Source organism: Vicia villosa, unplaced genomic scaffold, assembly GCF_029867415.1.
Source record: "Vicia villosa cultivar HV-30 ecotype Madison, WI unplaced genomic scaffold, Vvil1.0 ctg.002295F_1_1, whole genome shotgun sequence".
Taxonomy (NCBI): domain Eukaryota; kingdom Viridiplantae; phylum Streptophyta; class Magnoliopsida; order Fabales; family Fabaceae; genus Vicia; species Vicia villosa.
Window position 1 is genome coordinate 295977 of NW_026705887.1, and position 21313 is coordinate 317289.

At 34.1% G+C, this 21313-nt stretch overlaps 1 protein-coding gene across 1 annotated transcript; it reads right to left on the reverse strand.

The window, feature by feature from the left end:
• Positions 1–723: 723 nt before the first annotated feature.
• Positions 724–2127, reverse strand: LOC131638380 (metalloendoproteinase 2-MMP-like). Its single transcript, XM_058908940.1, has one exon. The coding sequence runs from the start codon at positions 1982–1984 to the stop codon at positions 848–850; it is 1137 nt and encodes a 378-aa protein (XP_058764923.1). The 5' UTR covers positions 1985–2127; the 3' UTR covers positions 724–847.
• Positions 2128–21313: the final 19186 nt, after the last annotated feature.

A 21313-nucleotide genomic window follows, 5' to 3' on the forward strand; every position in this document is an offset into this window, starting at 1 on the left:
TACAATCCTCCATACTTTGCTCTCGTGTCATGACCACTAGTTATGGTCAATTGCCACCTAGAGTTGCATTATCGTCGTAGCTACTGGTAGTAAAGGTCACATGAATTGCTCTTAAGGCCCATATTAGTTTTAGTGGCCCTACGGTGGACGCCAAATGTTCTTGCAAAGAACATTATTTGGATAATCTCCCCAAAGTGAATAAGACAAGACCACATCTATACTGTGTTTAAGGGTTTGTTACAGATTTTTTTTGAAGAAAATTTTCTATTCTCATGTTCAAGAATTTTTTTAACTCATTTTTAATTAAATTCCTTTTTTTTTTTTTTACAGAACAACACATTTCAAGTATATATAAGAAAAAAAAATCCTTTTTTTTTTTTAAAGAACAACACATTTCAAGTATATATAAGAAAAAAATTCAACAAACCGAAAGTAAAAGAAAAGCAAATGGTAGGTCATGATGGAAAATAGATTACCTCCTGTCTTTCACTTCCTTCATCTCTCATGCTTCATCTAATGGCTTTTAAAAAGTGAGAAAAGATAAATGAATGGCTAAGATTGATGGACCAATGCAAGTAGCAGGTAAAATACTGTCGAGGATCCAAATCCGTCACGATGGCGGCAAACTAACGACAACATAAACGCAGTGGTGTGACTCTACCGTGGAAATGAGGAAGAAGATGAAACTAACGACAACTTATTTTTATTGCCTTTTATTAAATATTTTTAGTAACAGCAATTATATAACAAAAATGATATCTAAATACATCGAGGTATTTAACTGTTTTAGCATTTAAAATATTATGTATGATTTCTAAATAATAAAAATATAAAAAATAAATAAATCCTATAATATCAAATGCGAAAACGCCAATGTCAACAAACTTAAAAGTCCCCACGTGGACCATAGAGATGCGACGCTTCTACCACCGTTACCGGAGTTCTTCTCCGGCGAAGACATGGTCGTGGAGCCATTGAAACTCGGGTTCCTACCATAGATGTATTGAATTCCTTTCACATCATCTTCCGTCAACACCACTTTCTTCGACCGCGAAGATATCGTCGGAAACATAATCGCCTCCTCCACCGAAGAGTGACCTAACCCTAACAAGTGCCCAATTTCATGTACCGCCACCGATTCCAAATCAACAGCCGTCGACAACGCCGATTTCGACACATCGCCGGAAACAACCCAGTCCTCGGCAGCGTCAAGGTGAAACCTCCCGTTCGTTGGAGAGAAAGCATGCGCAAGTGTTCCTAAGATTCCATCGAACGGCTCGCCGTCTCCATGGTCGCCGCTAAAGAATCCTATCTTAATATCAGCGCTGGAGTACAACGCTGTTTCGGTGAACTTCAGCGTGGTAACCTCCGACCACCGCGCAAACGCCGTAGCGAAGACGCTTTTCACGGTTTTCGTAAGTTCGTTACCGGGATAGAATGAATACGTTAGCTCCTGCTTTCCCGCCGGCCACCTCGGTTGACCGGGAAATACAGTAAAGTGCGACACAGTGTGAAACCGCGGCTTGCTATTGCTATCACTGTTGGATGTCGTTTCCGTCTGTCCGCCGGAGTTCATGGTGGTTGAACCGTTGATGATATCCGCAACGCCGCACCGCGGCAAAACAATCTGATGAAGAGTCTTCTCATCGAGTTCACCAGTTATATTAAGATTGAAATTCTTCTGATAAGTTTTAATAGCAGATTCGAGAGCATCGTCGAAGTCGTCGGAGAAATTTGACGGCGGCGCGTGGGGAATATAACCGAAGCGATGGAAATAGTTTTTCAAATTGGAGAGGCCGTTGTAGTTTTCGCCATGATGACAACCCGTGAAGTTGCGGAAAACATCCCACGCGCCGGCGGGAGTAATCCCGGGAGGTATTAAGGAAGGGACGTCGGGAAAAAGCCGAGCTGAAGCGAGTGCGACTAAAAAGATTGAAATTGTGAAAGTGAAGATGAGATGTTGAAGTCCATGCTGCTGATTCATGTTTGAATGGTGCGAAAAGTAAAGTGGTTTTCTGTGAAAGTTGAAGAGAGTGAAGAAAGGAGTTTAAAAGAAGTGTCATCTCAAACTCAAAAGTCTTGGTCGTTGAACTATTTTGTGATTGGTGAGGTTGATGATGTGATCAAAGTTTGAATAACTTTGCTTCTTTTGTTAAAATGTCCACGCTAAGTACTTAGCTTTGCGCCAATAACATATTTTGTAAAAGTTATATTTTAAAAAAGAAATATTAAAAATAACTTCTCAACTTGAAAATTTATTTAAAAAAAATATCATAATAAATATATAAAAAATTGGCATATAGTTATTGATAAATACAAAAATAAATAAATAAGATCGAATTCATATTTCTTCAAGAGATATCTCTACACAATTATTAAATCAACAAATATAAGGAAGCAAATAATTTTTATACCATAATTTAATCTTAAAGTTCATTTTAATCGCTTAGTTTAAAAAGTCTCGTCTTTAATATGAAAAAAAAAAAACTAAAATGTATAAGAGTTGTCAAAAAAAATGTATAAGAGTTAAATAAACAATAAAAACCTTTTTTAAGTTAATGGAATAAAAAGAATCTGGAATAAAAATAAATGATAAAAAAATGTTAAACCTATAAAAATATTTACGATAATTTTTAATGAGAAATAGTTACAATCAATTTTAATTTATAATTTCTTTAAAAAAATATCTTTTCATTTTTTCACAATAATAGATAATACTTTAAAAATTATAATTTTCTTAAAAAACTCAGTAACTTATTTTAAGTACTTTCAAATAATTATTTTATTAACAGAAAAACATCAACATCAGATAGTAGTAGTACCTTGTACTCTTGTTTTTTTATTTATTTACAATGATTGATTCTTTTGTATAAATTTTTTTTTATTATAAAGATAAATAAGTTCTATTATTTTTAGGATTAAATAAGTTTTTACTCTTTATAAATATTGCAGTTTCATTTTTAATCCCTCCTAAATTTTGGCAACGGTTTTAGCTAGTTTTGACAACAGTTTTTTTTGTTGTAAAAATCGTTGCCTAAAGGCAAGAAAGGACTGAAAATAAAAACTACAATATTTATAAGGATTAAAAACTTATTTACCTCTATTTTTTAATCACTTACATTTATCATGGGGCCAATTCTGGTGCGGATATCTTGGTTACTATTGATCTCAAAGTTAAATCTTTCATTTGATTTAACTTTATCTATAATGATATTACTAGAGAATTCTTATTTGACAAAGATGATATCCCTTGACTTAATCTTTTTTAAGGGATTTTGGTTTGGTCCCTTGTAATCTTGTATCCTCTTTTTCTAGTTTAATATAATTTCTATTTATAAAAAAAGAAGCAGGGCGTAAATGTAAGTTTATTTTAATTCCATCGTATATCTATATTTTCCGTGTTGAACAACATGTATTTTTGTTTACTTTGGTCTTCAAATATCCTCTATGACTGTTTCTTTCAACAACAACAAAGGAAAAAGAAAACTCAATTCTGGTCTATCAAATAATTCCAAACAAGTGAGACTATTATATTCCCAAGCAAAAAATAAGAAAAGAGGAGGCAGAGTTGGTAAGCAGATAGAAGCACAAGCACTGCTTGGCCGGCGGCGGCCAGTTTCATGAGCTAGTGACAGGTACATGTAACTAACGGGGTTGAACATGTGTCAATAAATTGGTTAACAAGACTTTTTCTTTTATTTCACAACTAGTCATAGACCCGTGCTGTCGCCCGGGTGCATTTTTTGTGGTGTAGTATTTTTTGAACAATATGAAAAAGTGAAGTAAAGAAATTTGACCAAATTGCATACATAAAAATTAGGTTATAAATTAAAATAATAATTTAAAAAAAAAGTTTAAAATAGGTCAACACGGATTAGTTCATTTATATCTTAAATCATTTGAAAGTGTTTGGTTGTTAGTGATATATAATTGTTAATAGAAAAATCATTAATAATTGAAAATATTTAAAAATATATATATATATATATATATATATATATATATATATATATATATATATATATATATATATATATATATAACAAATCAACAACATTATTAATCCAATAAATAAAAAAGTTATTATGGTGATAATGACCCGTGATAATAAATAAAACATTTATAAAATGAGACATTAAAATATAATAATAAGTTCGGGCTCATTTCATATATTTTTTTTAATTGTTAATAAAGTTCAATGTAAATGTTTGGTTAGTTATAAACTGAATATAGGTTGGCATACAATCTTTCGCTAACTTACAAACATTTCTAGTCTCAAATCCTACTCACTCAATCATCAAATTTATGGTTGTATAAATTGTTTATATGAAGATATAATAAAAATTAGGGTATGTTGATTTTGATTTTGAATATTAACTAGTCAGAGACCCGTGCTGTCGCACGGGTGGATTATTTACGGTGTAGTAGTTTTTGAATGATACGAAAAAATGTGAAGTAAAAAAGTTTGATCAAATTGTATATATAAAATGGAAATTAATCATTAGAAAAAAGGTTTATGAATATGATTTTCATAGCCAACTAGTAAGAGACCCGTGCTGCCGCACGGGTTATTTTCTAATGATGTTGTGTAGCTCCCGACTAAATTAACATATGGCATATGACTTTCATGAAAAGATAAAACTTGCCAAATAGTATATTGAGGATGGGTAATTTAATTATGATATTGTGTAAATAACTAAAAAAATATCTAGTAATTTAGAATCTTCAAATAATAATCATCAAATAAAAAAAATAACAACAAAATATTTGTTAATGTGATAACACATGAATGAGTCTTAATGTAATATCACTTAGATAGTATCATTTTGAGGATGGATAATTTAATTATGATATAGTGTAAATAACTAAAAAAATATCTAGTAATTTAGAATCTTCAAATAACAATCATGAAATAAAAAAAATAACAACAAAATATTTGTTAATGTGATAACACATGAATGAGTCTTAATGTAATATCACTTAGATAGTATCAAATACAAATGTAAAATTTGAAATGATTTACTTATTTTAAAAGTAACAGTAATCATATAGATTTAATTATATTAGATAATCATACACAAAGAAGAAAACATATAATTATGAGATGGGGAAAAATTTAATATTTAAAAATAAAGATTTTCTCTCTTGAATTAAAATAATGATTGATTAAACTAAAATAAATATTATCTTGTTAGTGACCCGTGAGATAAATACATTTTTCATGTTATTAAATTTAAAAAAATACATTATACAAATAAATATAAAATGAATTACTTAATTATTAAATAATTATACAAAGAAAAAAATTGATCCATGAGACGGAAAGAGAATAAAAAGAATTTTAGCATTTGAAAAAATAAATAAAATATGTATTATATTGACAGTGACACGTAAACTACAACATAATATCATGTAAATTTATTTAATATTGTATCAAATATATTTAAAAACATGTCAATTTAAAATGAATGATTCAGTTATAAATGAATAATAATCATAAATATGCAATCATATTATATTTTCAATTGAAATTGTACTTTATAAAGAGAAAGAGAATGAGGTAGTGTATTATATTTTTAAAATTAAAAAAATATATTATACAAATAAATTTAAAATGAATTACTTAATTATTAAATAATTAAGCTAAGAAAAAAATTGATCCATGAGACGGAAAAAGAATAAAAAGAATTTTAAAACATGTAAATTTAAAAAGAATGATTCAATTATAAATGAATAATAATCATAAATATGCAACTATATTATATTTTCAATTGAAATTGTACTTTATAAGGAGAGAGAAAATGATGTAGTGTATTATGTTGTAGAAAGTTGGTGGACCAATGAGAGTGGAACACTTGGTGCAAAAGATAAAAAGGTGAAGGGTTATTTTGTTAGTTACCAAAATGTCCATTTTATAGTGTAAATTATTTTTGAAGAAAGGGCAATTTAGGAAGTTTGGTCAATCTTTTAATATATGTTAGATAGTAGATAGTAGATAGTAGATTATTGAGATAAGTGATTATTCCATAGTAATAGAATTTTAGTTATTTTAAGTTTAACTTTTTGGGAGTTGTCTTTTCACAGTATTAGGTCTCGTGAGTGCTAGCAGTCCCACTACCTTTTTTGAGAGTTGTCTTTTCACAGTATTAGATTTTGTAGTGTTGCTATCTTTCTCAAGTCCCAAGTCAATTGAATTCACTCTCTAATTAAGATATTCACTATATTTATAGAATTAACAGAATTATCATAAGTGATTATTTGTTATTTCCCCTTACAAATTATAAGAATGTTTTGGACAATTTTAAGTAAAAATCTTTTATATGAAAACACAAATTACACATAACTTTACAATATTGCATAGAAATTAGAAATAATAATAAATGACATATTAGAATTGCAACATATATATTAGATCTGCAAAAAAAATAATTAATAGTGAATTATAATTTGGGATAGAAAGTACTACTATTTATAATTTGAGTAGAAAAATAGTATTTATATTCTAATAATATAAATTAGCTTTTGAATACCTCATATAGAAACTTATATAATTGAATTGTTTGTGGCACAATAGCACTTATTCATAGCTGACATTACTTTATGGATGTGATTTAATCACTGACACAACTTTTCTTTTCCAAATCTTCATAAGTTTGTTCTGTTACCCCATGGTTTTTTAATTCACTTTTCTCCCTCTATTCAAAATTTTAGCAGACTCATTACCAACAAATCTGCAATATTGAAATTGTGTCATTAGAGATATATTTTTGACATTCTTAGTTCTTCTCTCAATTTTGACATCACATCACCAACCTCAATGTCTTATAAGAATCCATCAAAGAAGAAGGTGAAGAACAAAAAACCTTAACTCTGTTCATCCTAGCTTATTTCTTTACCTTTCTTCCAAATTGCATCCATGAATTAGAAGATCCATTACCGCTAATAACACCAACAACAGGTAGCAGCAGCCATTCTTAAAATCACAAAAAAAAAAAATCAAAAAAACCAACACAAATCTTAATAACCCAAAAAAGATCTCTTTAAAAAAATCAAACTTTGAAATCTTTAACACAAAGTAACAATGACCCATAAGAGTTTTTGCTATAAAGGACCAAACTTTAAGGTTTCCAACACAAAATAACAATGACCCAGGAATTATTTTGTTGAAAAGAACCAAACTTTGATGTGGTTTTATTGAGGAAGGAAGATACTTCGTTTAACAACAAAGCTGCAGTTAATGTATTTCGTTTAGGAACAAAAGCTAATATATTAACAACATGAAAATCCAAAAAAAATACTCCATTGGGTAAAAAAATACCATAAAACAAATAGGATAAAACAGAGATATACAAAAATTCATTTGTGAAAAATTCATAAAGGAAAATGGTCGAAAACGAAAAACACAGCAACAATAAATGTGTATTTGTTAAATTAAATACCACAAAGATTGACAAAAATGTTTGAGAGTGGAAGAAGAGAGAGGGAGAGAGCTTCATTTGGAGTGTGTTGGTATGGGAGAGAAAGAGAAGAATGATAGAAATAAAGGGTGTTATGGAGGGAAAATAGACTAAATCAAATTAAACCAAGGAAAATGTAACACTTGTTGAAAAAGGTGAAAATTTTGTGTTGTATTTAGTTGATTACAAAAATGCCCTTTTTTCTTTGTAAATGCAATTTATGCAAGGGACAAATTGGTCAGTTTGGTCAATAGATTAGTATATGATAGATAGTTGATTTATGCAAGGGACAAATTGGTCAGTTTGGTCAATAGATTAGTATATGATAGATAGTTGATCACCTGCTCATAAATGATCACAACTTTGAAAATGGGAAAAAGTTAAAAGGCATTTTGGTCCCTTAATTTATAACCATCATTTAATTTAATCCTTGAATTTTCCAAAATAACACAACAATTGCATCTCATTCAATTTTTTCATCATTGATTTTTTTTCAAAAGTTACTTGAAGTTTTTTTTAATAGTTTATTAGACTTATTATTTAAATAAATATAATTAATATTTTTTATAATTACTCGACAAATAATCACAAACAATCCAGTCAGAACAAAAGTATTGACAAATAACTCGTATTAGTCGCATAAATATGAAAGACTGACACTGAGACTCTGGTCACAACGACCGACTATGCTCTGATACCACTATTGTAACACCCCTCTAATAACTCGCGGCAATTAACAGAATTAAATCAGAGTAACATGTAAAGAGGTGCCACAATTCATAAAATAAAGAAAAACCATGTTCGTCACATGTCATGCATTCACTGAGAACATCTAACATAACTCGTATTTCAAATTATCATGTCTACACATCGGAAATAAATCGTCAAGTCAACATTACATCATTAATGTATCAGACTTCAAAATAAAATCAAACAAATAGAGTTATATTCTAAAACTCAAAACATTGCGTTCCCAGTGTTACATCTATCAGAGCATGACACTCGACACGGCAACTAGACCGACTTATGAGCTAATCCTCACCAAGTTACGCCGCTATCCTCAATCTGAAAATGACAACAAGTAAGGGTGAGTCTCATCACAGTTAACCAATGTTATTGCATCATAAATAACAATATATCATAGTTATATCATTCACCCAATCGTTTCACATTCAGACACATCATCGTCACACATCCACAGATATCAAGTCATCACATAACATATATTAATCATGTTATAAAAATCGTGCATATGTATGAAACTGACACTATGCATGTGGTACCAACATCATCAACGGGAAAACCCACCGACCGATCTATCATCATCCAGATACGGCCCTGCCAGCACAGATTCCACACAGTGGGAACCTTGCCCTTCACTGAACCCTCTCATCATTAGGATTCAGCCCTCATGAAATGACTATGAATGCATGCCAACATATATACAACATACTATCATCATCATCATACTATGAGTAACATCATCGTATACTCATTCATCATCATTCATCATCATCATCATCATTAACAAGTATATTCATATATGCATTAACATCATTCAATAAATCATATAGCAATAATTCATACAGATTCATCAGTTCAAAAGTTACACGTCGTTAAGCTTTCAAAATCACAAAACAGCAAAATCTGCAGTTCACGTTGGCCATATGCGTACCATACGCGTAACAACAGGGCCAAAATTTCACAAAACACGCACCATACGCGTATCATACGCGTATGAGCAGAACCATTTTCCACACAAAACACACCCATACACGTACCAGTAAGGCATACGCGTATCAACTAGGTACCATATGCGTATCATACGCGTATGAGCAGAAGGTGCAACCTGATGCACACTTGGGGAGCGTATCATACCGGTATCACCCCTTCCATACGCGTACCATACGCAAATGGGCAGCAGTTTACCAAAACCTGCAACTTACCCATTCGTCTTCCTAGCTAATTCATCTGTACAACCTGCGATTTGGGTCTCAAAACCAGAAATTTCACATTCTAAATAGCATAGAATTCATCCAACATCAATAGTATATGATTCTACAATCGATTTTACTCATCACAACCTAAATCTACTTAGTTATTAGGGATTAACATTCATAGATTTCTCCTCCAATGATGAACACAAACAATAATTTCAGAATATAGAACCTATTGATCTAAACAATACTCCTAATCAACATCATCATCCACAATACGATAATAGAGATTAAATGGAGAGTCCCCCCTTACCTTAGCCAAGAGTTCTTGATTGGTTCTCCCTCTTCAGTTCTCTTGCAGTTCTTCATGTTCCCAAAAACCTTCAGACTCTCTTTTCACGTTCTGCCCTTTCTTTCCCAATTCCAATTATTTTATGAAAATAATATAAAAAAATTAGTAAAAGCCTTACTACACCACACCCCCCTCTTTTACTATTCTCTCACATGGCCCAAATGCCGTAAACAATTATTTTCACAAAATCCTTAATAATTCTAATTATTAATTCAACATTCCAAATTAAATTAAAATTAAAATTATACGGGTGTTACACCCAACTAGTGTTGGATCCTATGGGGTTAACGCTAGGTGTCATACCCCAATTTTTGACCTAAGATACCACCTCATGTGCATCATTTGCATCTCTAACAAATTGCACAGCTTGTGTTTGCTACTTGTGCTCAGCAGGGTTTAATCAAGAAATCACTCATCAGTACAAGCAACAACCAATTAGGGTTTTGTTCTCCCTTCATCTCAAATGAACCATCTTCATCAAAAATCAATATTTGGTCACCAGAGATTCATTTCAACAAGCTCAAAGGCTTTGGATCAACCAAATTAGGGTTTTGACTGAAGACAACATACTCCTGACTTTTGCTCAAAATTTGACCTAATAGCTTGGGACATGACTTCAAGACCTCAAATGCATCATCTTGACCTAATCTATTAGCTCAAGACATTTCCCACACAAGGACTGATCAACAGTGAAATTTCAAGTCATCAGACTAGGGTTTTGAACTATCAGGGACTGAAATCAGGGATCACATTTGGGAAACCCTAAAAGGCTCCAGGGCATCAATCAAAGTGTTCAATCATCTTCAAATAATCCCTATGACAATATCCAATGGAAACTTTATCTCAATTCAAGATCCACAGTCATCAATTTCATCTGGTCGACAATTAGGGTTTTTGACCTAATTCACCTGAACAACTGACTTTTTAATCAGGACATGGTGCCACAACTCAAATCATAGCTCAAGATCCTCCAATACCTCAATATGATCCATTAATACCATTCATTTGATGAGGATAGCTTGATTCATTTGAAATCTCCAGAAACGCGATTCGTCTAAAAAAGTCAACTGTACAAGATCACCATTGACTTTTTGGAAATTTTGGTCAACCATGACTTTTGAAGTTTTAAATCATCAATATATGATATTTGAAGTCATTTGATGAAAGAAAATCAAGAAAATCAATCAAGAATCAAAAAGTCAAAAGTTTGACTTTCCATACTTAGAAAAATTTCTAAGTGTTTTCAATGGTTTTTTCCAAACTTTGGAAGGGAATATCTCAAAATTTCACCTACAAACTGAAAAAAACTTTCGACATGAATTTTGTAGATTTTGATCCAATGAACAACTTTGTCACATATAATTTTTTCCCATAAGATCAACCATTTAAGAGATATGGAGCTTCAAAGTTGGTATCTTTTGAAAAATTCACTTAAAACCTCATTTTCTTCAAAGTTCATGGATCTTTTTCACCCATTTCCTTAAAGTTCTTGAAGAAACTTTCAACTAGGGTTTTGAAGTACATAACAAGAGCTTTCCAAAATGTCCAAGAGCATGAAAAAATATGGAGCATAGCTATGGTTTTGAATTTTGCCATTAGTGATCATTTCACTTGAAATTACAAGCCATTTTTACCAAAGTTATGAACTATTTTACCTTATGATGCAAGCAATGACATAAACAAACAATAATTGGGAGATATTTCTGGTTTGTGATCAGATTGGAAAGAGATAAGAAGCATAGAAGATTTTAACCATGGTTAGTCATTTTAACCATTTGCATTTAATGTGAAAGATTCCATTTTATCTCTTAAGCCAAGTCACCAAAGAAAGATCAACTTGTATAGTCTTGCATTCAGAACTTTTGGCCTATAAATAGAGGTTCAAACTCCATTCAAAATCACACCAAAACCTCACAAATCATAGGTTTTCTCTTTCTTTCTTAGAATGCAAGTTTCTTAAGTTTCAAAGAGGTAGAATTTCCAACCTCCAAACCGTTGAAGTTCTGGCCAAGATGATGGTTCTAGCAACTCATATACATCATATGGGATGTGTTTGATCCACTCATACACCCCAAAACACCCTAAAACTCAGAATCACTATCCATCCTGTCGCGGGGAAAAATCGTATCTTTTTTTGGATGAGACACCTGATGCCTTCTTTGGGCTCGAGTGCTCAAAAAAATGATTTTTCTTTTGTTTCGACCAAACTTTCTATTGTTTCCAAAGTAGGAAAAGGAAAAAAGCTGCAATAACCTTAAAAGTGGGGGAGAGATCTTTGGGTAAGAGGGTTGGTTATACGAAGGGAAGTTATTAGCACCCAACGTATCTATAGTACTCTATAGGCTTCTTTGTTGTTTTTGTTTCATTCTATGTTATGGTGGAGGTTCTGTTGTGAAATAGGTGGGACCTAGGGTGTTTGTTTGATTATGCTCGCAAAGATCATCGCGATCCTCTGCATACATATCCCTTAGAGGGAATCAAAGCATCTGTAGCTCGGGGTCTAAGGGTGCTAAGGTTTGAGTGGTTTGAGGGGGAAGTTTTGTTCGCCAAGGATACGACCTTGTGCCTACGTATTCTCAAAGGGATGTTGAGAAAGTCAGAGCAATCGTAGTTCCCACTTATGCTAGTGGAAGCAAAGGAAAAGAGACAAATGTCATCTAAATGTTCGATGTATCTAATCTATATCATCACATACATCTGTTTGATTTTTTGTTTGAAAATCTTTTCATTATAAGCCCTGGGCCATGCCACTTATGGTGCTTAGAATGATAAAGATGTTTTTTTTAGCCAGCCTTGTGGCAAAAACTTTCAATGAAGTCAACCTTGTGACAAAAAGTTTTGATTAATTAGCCAGCCTTGTGGCAAAAGTTTCAATGAAGTCAGCCTTGTGACAAAAAGTTTTGATTAATCAGCCAGCCTTGTGGCAAAAGTTTCAATGAAGTCAGCCTTGTGACAAAAACTTTGATTAATCATCCAGTATGGTGGCAAAAAAAGTTTGATTGATTAGCCAGCCTTGTGGCAAAAAAGTTAAGTTGATTGATTGATTGATTGATTGTTTGTGATGATATAGAAGAGATACTCCTATCATAGAGATGATAAATGTCTAATCTCCTAGGGTATTTGATTTGGATATTGGGGATGCTTATAAGAAGCCCGTGGGTCCTTGTACGAAGCCCAAGAGGAGGCTATTCGAGGGTCCTTGCATTGTAAGCCCAAGAGGAGGCTATGGGAGGGACTACCGAGGGTCCTTGCATTGTAAGCCCAAGAGGAGGCTATGGGAGGGTCACTCGTTTGTACAAAGCCCAAGGGGAGGCATGGTATAGTTGGTTTGAGCTCTTAGAGCGATTTCACCGGGAAACCATACTCTATGTCCTAACCTAAACTAGGGAGATTCTTTGCACGAAGCCCAATAGGAGGCTATGGGGAACCTAGTGTTGTACTAAGTTGAACAAACATATATAACACAATCACAAATATGAACAAGTACGAAAAAATATGAACAACTACATGAACAAATATGAACAAATATGAACAGTTATATATGACAAGGTGTGTGTATATAATGGAGTTTATGAAGGAAATATATCTGTAAGCATGATCCGTTTGTAAACACGGGGGCTCGGGACTTATACTCGGGGAGAGACTCACTTGAGTTTATTCAGAAGCTATGTAAACAAGTATTTACAAAAGGGCTCTAGGATTTATACCTACATGGAGGCCCATGGTATATTTTTGAGAAGATTTAAAGAAAACCTTCATTTTTTGATTTGTTGTTCGAAGTTAAAAAGCAAATTGAACGAGATATATACAAAGAGGTGTTTGTACAATGAAATACCTAATTTCATGTACAGGAATGGGACTTATACCTATGTGGAGGCCCCTGTTTTATTTTATAAAACATGGTTGATTGTTTTTGTGAAGTTTGTCGTTTTGAAGTTTGTTGCTTTGAAAACTGTTTGAGAAGTTTTATTTTTTTGAAGAAGTTTTTCTGTTTTGAAAAAACTGTACAAAAAGAAAAAAGGGATGGGACTTATACTCTCTAATATTCGAGAGGCCCCACATCGTTTTGAAAATCAATTGATCAATCCAAAAAGATTTAATCAATAGTTTCTTTTGAAAAGAAAACCAAAAAGAAATGATTTATTGTTTTGAAAAACGGTGATCGCTTGTTTTAAAACGATTTGAATTTTAACAAAAGTCAACTTAATTAAGATAAAAACAAATTTTATGCTTAATTGAGACCTAAGTGATTAGGGTTTGATCACAAAAATATTTACAAGTGATTAGGTTTGAAAAATCAAATAAAAACACTATTTAAAGTATTTTAAAAACACTTAAAAACATGTTCTTTTTAACCTAATAAAAAACATATTAAATAAACATTTTTTTTGTGATTTTTTTTATATTCATAAAATACATATATTAAATAATGAGTGTTCAAAAAATGAAGTAAAAATGATGAGTTTTGATTGGTTAAATAATTAGTTAAAGTTGTGAAGAAATTAAAGAAAAAAAGTGATAAAAAATAGAGTTTGGTCCTGCCAGGGTTTGAACCCATGCCCTTTCTCTCACCAACCAAAACACTTGCCAACTGAGCCACGCTTGTGGCTTGTAATACATACGCGTTCAATTAAATATATTTTAAAACAAAAATTTGAATTTTTCAAACCAAAAAACGCGCCAAGAACACAACCCTAACTGATTTTTTTGAAAATCTCCAAAACTGTGTTGTTTTGATCAAGTAAAGGGTCTATCTCACTTGGTTTTTTACGAGGAACATGATGGTGCCCTCATAATTCATTTATTTTTGCTCTAAGGGGGTCAATTTTCGCATGAACATGAAGAACCCTAAAACTGAATTTTAATGTAAAATCGTGTATGATCATGATATGATGCAATTGATTGAGGGTTAATGATCCTCACAGGTGCAGAAACAAGATGGTAAATCAGTTTTTCGTTTATGATGCATGTATGATAGAGTTTGAAGTTCAAGTGAACTTACCTCAAAAACGGCCAAACTGAGAATTGAATTTTGATCTGGAGGTGTTACAGACGCTTTGTGATGATCTGGATAGCTTCAATGATGATTATGGAAGGTGTCTGGATGCTTGGAACAATTTGAATTCACCTGTGCTAAGCTATGGAACCCGATCTGCAGAGCCTTGGAGTGTGAATCGAATTTGAAGATTATGAGGTTACAGGTCATATGTGAGTGTTTGGATCATTTATATGAAGTATATGGAGGGTGTTAGAAGTGATAGTTTGGGCAGATATGGCTTGATGTGAGAATTGGCATGTTAAGGTTCACTTTTTGCAAACATGGAGGTGGGATGATGATTCTGAGTTTTGGGGTGATTTGGGGTGTGTGAGTGGATCAAACACATCACATATGATGTTTATGAGATGTTAGAACCCTCACTTTGCTCAGAAATTGCAAGAGATGGAAATTGCAATTCTTCCTCTTTGAAACTCATGAAACTTGCAACTTAAGAAAGAAGAGAGAAAACCTATGATTATGAGGTTTTGGTGTGATTTGAAGAGTGATTTGAACCTCTATTTATAGGCCAAGCTTTCTGAATACAAGCCCTTGCAAGTGGATCAAAGAGTGATGATTTGGCTTAAGAGATAAAATGGAATCTTTCACATTTAATGCATATGGTTAAAAGTGACTTAACCATGGTTATTTCTCTAAGCTTCTTATCTCTTTCCATTCTAATCTCAAACCAGAAAAATATCTTCAAATTATTGCATTGGTGTGTCATCACTTGTGTTATAGGCCATATAGTGCATGAACTTAGTGAAAATGGCTTGTAATTTCATGCATAATGACCTCTAATGTCAAAATTCCAAACCATAGCTACACTCCATATTTTTTTATGCTATTGGACATTTTGGAAAGCTCATGTTATGTACTTCAAAACCCTAGTTGAAAGTTTCTTCAAGACCTTTAAGGAAATGGGTGAAAAAGATCCATGAACTTTGAAGAAAGTGAGGTTTTAAGTGAAATTTTCAAAAGATACCAACTTTGAAGCTCCATATCTCTTAAATGGTTGATCTTTTGGAAAAAAATTATATGTGTCAAAGTTGTTTATTCGATCAAAATCTACAACTTTCATGCTGGAAGTTTTTTTCAGTTTGTAGGTGAAATTTTGAGAAATTCCCTTCCAAAGTTTGGAAAAAACCATTGAAAAACACTTAGAATTTTTCTAAGTATGGAAAGTCAAACTTTTGACTTTTTGATTCTTGATTGATTTTCTTGATTTTTATTGATCAAATGACTTCATACATCATATATTGATGATTCAAAACTTCAAAAGTCATGGTTGACCAAAATTCCCCAAAAGTCAATGGTGATCTTGTACAGTTGACTTTTTCAGACGAATCGCGTTTCTGGAGATTTTAAATGAACCAAGCTATCCTCACCAAATGAATGGTATGAATGGATAATATTGAGGCATTAGAGGATATTGAGCCATGGTTTGAGTTGTGGCACCATGTCCTGATTAAAAAATCAGTTGTTCAGATGAATTAGGTCAAAAACCCTAATTGTCGACCAGATGAAATTGATGACTGTAGGTCTTGAATTGAGATACAATTTCCATTGTATGTTGTCATAGGGATTATTTGAAGATGATTGAAGCCTTTGATTGATGCCCTGGAGCTTTTTAGGGTTTCCCAAATGTGATCCCTGATTTTCAGTCCCTGATAGTTCAAAACCCTAATCTGAAGATTTGTTTGATCAATCTCTGTATGAGGGATGTTTTGAACCAATAAATTAGGTCAAGATAATGCACTTAGGGTCTTGAAGTCATGTCCCAAGCCATTAGGTCAAATTCTGAGCAAAAGTCAGGAGTATGCTGTCTTCAGTCAAAACCCTAATTTGGTCGATTCAAAGCTATTGAGCTTATTGAAGTGAATCTTTGAGGACCAAATGTTGATTGTTGATGAAGATAATTCTTTTGAGATGAAGGGAGAAAAAACCCTAATTGATGGTGGCTTGTACTGATGAGTGCTTCTTGATTAAACCCTGCTGAGCACAAGTAGCAAATACAAGCTATGCAATTTGTTAGAAATGCAAATGATGCATATGCAAATGATGCATATGCAAATGATATGAGGTGGTATCTTAGGTCAAAATTTGGGGTATGACAGATGCCCCTATTTAAGTTTCTTCAACCTGAGAGATGAAGATTGAAAATCTTCGTTTTGATAGGGTGGAAGAGACTTAAATATCAGAAGACGCGAATTTCGGACCTAAGATACCAAATTCGCGAATGATGCAAGGATGTCTTTACCGAGGGGATATCAAGAACTAACTCCGCTGGGGAAAAGAGATCGGGAAGGATGTCTCAATCCGTTTTAGGAAGAGAATCCGTTTTTTTCCTTTTCGGGAAAGCAAGTGTATGCTTCACCGGGGAATGATAGCTTTGTTAGAAAAGCTTACCTATCGACATCATCGACTATCAACATGGGGATAGACTTGTTTAATAATGCGAAGGTGAAAGGTATGAAACTGTATTACCGACTATCAGCATTGTGTGACTTGACAAGGTAAATACATTTCAAAGGTTCGGTTAATATTACCGACTATCAGCATGGTGATAGACATGTTTAAATAATATAACCAGAACAAAAGGTTACCAACTACCAGCCTCGTGATAGCGGTTTTGAAGACATGATCAATTATCAGCCGAGTGATAAAATGATTCTGGAGACTTTGCTAGGGAAATTGCTGGTTATTCAGCCTTGTGAACAGTAATAAGGCCCTGATTGTCACATGGTCTTCACGATTGATTTCCTAAAGAGGAAAAATCTTTTGAAAGAGACATAAGCTGCTCAGATGATGAGGCTATTGCTTATGGTTCTATTTTTCACGACTCTGTTTGAGGAATCGGAACTTGAATCTTTGGTAAAGACAAGGTTCTAACCAAGAATGAATTGGAAAGAAACAGCCAAACAAGACTTTGTACCCAATGAGGAATGAACTCGAATGGATATTTTCTCCTTCGTTTTGAGAGGAGAAGACTGAAGCAACCTTCTTCCACGAGGAATGATCTCAGTGGGGAACTGGAGAAAGGATATGTTCTTTTCTGTTTATGGGTGACAACCTACTTGGAGAGATGACACACTCGTACTGGTTTCTCTTTTTTTTTTGAGGATAGATATATCCTAGACAAGTAATTTTAAAGCAAACATTGAAGAATGCATAAATGATGCAAATATGTATGCATGATGAATGTCATGAATGTCGCATGCATGTTGACGATACTGACAGACAAAGAAGTATATACTGGAGACGGACCAACGTCGCAATTCAACCAGATATTTGGCAAATGTTCTTCAACACAGTGTAGATAACACAGGTGATGAATGATGCTGCGTGCTTTAAACTTCTCTGGGGAAGATAAGCATCTTTTCTTATGGAAGGACTTCTTCACTTGGAGATGAAAGATCTTCTTCACTGGGGATAGAAGAGCTTCTTCACTGGGGATAGAAGAGCTTCTTTACCTCGAGGGGTAATTGCTTCAGGAATTCTTTTCTGGGACCAGAATACCGTTGTCTCAACAATTTTCAGGGAGAATCCTTTTGTTCATCTTACGGAGACAACTGCTGATGTTCCTTCCGTTGTTCACAACTCAAAGGAAAGTTTCGCTTTTATTTTGAAAAGAAAGGAAAAGTAAATTCATTTAAAACTTATTTTTTCTCTTTTTTTCAAAAGTGAATAACACAATTAAAGCGTCATTTTGTAAGCTAGAAGAAATCAAGAATTGCAAACAAATGGGCACAAGGCTCAAATTTATTTAATAGGATGGTAACCAGCTAAAGGCATGATTCCATAGAGTATTTACAAAAGTTGGAAATGGTAATTATGCGGAAAAGGCTACATTGAAAGCAATAACCACTATTCCCCCTAACAACTTTGAGTTCCAACTGTGCTTGTCGCTTCAGATTGGCGATGATTTGATTGTAGATCCTTTGATGAAAAAGACTCTTTAGGTGACGAAGTATGGACTGATGCAGTTACTTTGTCATTATTCCTTAATTTTTGCCTAGATTGCCCTTTCAGGTTTTCAATCTACTAGGATGAATTTTTTCTGTTTATTGTCTCTAATTTTTTCCTGGACCGCCCTTTCGGGTTTTCAGTCCACCGAGACGCTCCTTTTTGCCTAAGTCGCCCTTTGCGGGTTTTCGACTTACCGAGCTGTTCTTTTGTATTTTTTAGACAAAGTATTTCTTGACTGCATCAGAATTCATAGGATGTGGCAGTTCATCACCATCCATGGTTGTAAGAGTCATGGCGCCGCCAGAAAATGTTCTTTTGACAACATACGGACCTTCGTAATTAGGAGACCATTTGCCCCTAGAATCTGGTTGAAAAGACAAGATCTTTTTAAGCACGAGGTTACCTTCTCGAAATTCACGAGGTCGAACCTTTTTGTTGAATGCTTGTTTCATCCTTGCTTGGTATAACTGTCCATGGCATAGAGCAGTCATACGTTTTTCTTCGATTAAGTTCAACTGATCGTATCTGCTTTGACACCACTCAGCTTCTGATAACTTAGTCTTCATGAGGACTCTCATTGATGGGATTTCAACTTCTACGGGGAGCACAGCTTCCATGCCGTATACTAGAGAAAAGGGAGTTGCCCCTGTTGAAGTACGCACTGAAGTATGATACCCATGTAAAGCAAATGGCAGCATTTTGTGCCAGTCTTTGTAAGTGACGACCATTTTCTGGACAATCTTCTTAATGTTCTTGTTAGCAGCTTCAACAACGCCGTTTATTTTTGGTCTATAAGGAGAAGAGTTATGATGCTCAATCTTGAATTCCTGACACAATTCTTTCATCATCTTGTTCTTCAAGTTTGAACCATTGTCAGTAATGATCTTGCTAGGAACACCATATCGGCAAATGATGTTGTTCTTGATAAACCTTACAACCACTTGTCTTGTAACATTGGCGTAAGATGATGCTTCGACCCATTTGGTGAAGTAATCAATTGCCACCAGGATGAAACGATGACCATTTGAAGCCTCTGGTTCGATCATTCCAATCATGTCGATACCCCACATGGAAAAAGGCCATGGAGATGAGAGAACGTTGAGTAGAGTCGGTGGCACATGGATCTTATCTGCATAGATCTGGCACTTGTGACATCTCTTCACGTGTTTACAACAATCAGATTCCATTGTCAACCAATAGTATCCTGCTCTTAAGATCTTTTTGGTCATTGCATGCCCATTTGAATGAGTTCCAAAGGACCCTTCATGCACTTCATGCATTAACATGTCTGCCTCGTGTCTATCCACGCATCTGAGCAAAACCATGTCGAAGTTTCTTTTGTATAGCACATCTCTGTTCAGGAAGAAACTGCCAGAAAGCCTCCTTAGAGTTTTCTTATCTTTGTTTGATGCCCCAAGTGGGTACTCTTGAGTTTGAAGGAAGCGTTTGATGTCGTGAAACCACGGTTTATCATCGATGACTGCTTCGGTTGCAAACACATAGGCGGGCCTTTCAAGGCGCGTGATTCTGACTGTAGGCATATCGTTCCAATGCTTGACTTTGAACATGGAAGATAGAGTAGCCAAGGCGTCTGTCATTCGATTCTGATCTCGAGGTATATGATGCAATTCAACCTTGTTGAAGAAAGTCAACAGACGTCTTGCATAATCTCTGTAAGGAATCAAGCCAGGGTGGTAATTTTCCCATTTGTCTTTGATTTGGTTGATCACAAGGGCTGAATCTCCATATATGTTAAGGATCTTGATCCTTAAGTCAATGGCTTCTTCGAGACCCATGATACAAGCTTCATATTCTGCGATGTTGTTGGTACAATCAAATAGCAATCTGGCAGAGAACGGGATATGAGTACCCTTGGGAGTGATGATGATTGCCCCAATTCCATTGCCAAAAGCGTTTACTGCTCCATCAAAAATTAGGCCCCATCTTGATCCAATATCAGGACCTTCTTCTGGTAACGGTTCGTCACAATCTTTCATCTTCAAGTACATGACATCTTCGTCAGGAAAGTCAACCTTGAGAGATTGATATTCATTAATTGGTTGATGCGCCAAATGATCGGCGAGAATGCTTCCTTTGACCGCTTTTTGAGCACGGTACTCGATGTCATACTCAGATAACAGCATTTGCCATCGGGCAATCCTTCCTGTTAATGCAGGCTTTTCAAAGACGTACTTGATTGGATCAATTTTGGAGATTAACCAAGTAGTATTGTTGATCATGTATTGGCGGAGACGTTTTGAAGCCCAAGCCAAAGCACAACATGTTTTTTCGAGCATGGAGTAACGAGACTCACAATCACAATCTGTGAATTTCTTACTCAGGTAATAGATGGCATGCTCCTTCTTACCGGTTTCATCTTGCTGTCCAAGCATACAACCCATGGATTCTTCCAACACGGTAAGATCAATATTGGTGGTTCTAACAGGTATTCCTTGATACTGTCAAACGCTTTCTGGCAATCTTCAGTCCATACAACCCCTTGATCTTTGCGGAGAAGCTTGAAAATTGGCCCACAAGTAGCAGTCATTTGAGAGATGAATCT

What these genes read in the sequence shown, in the direction of transcription:
- LOC131638380 (XM_058908940.1), bottom strand. Translation starts at nt 1,984, where the DNA reads ATGAATCAGCAGCATGGACTTCAACATCTCATCTTCACTTTCACAATT.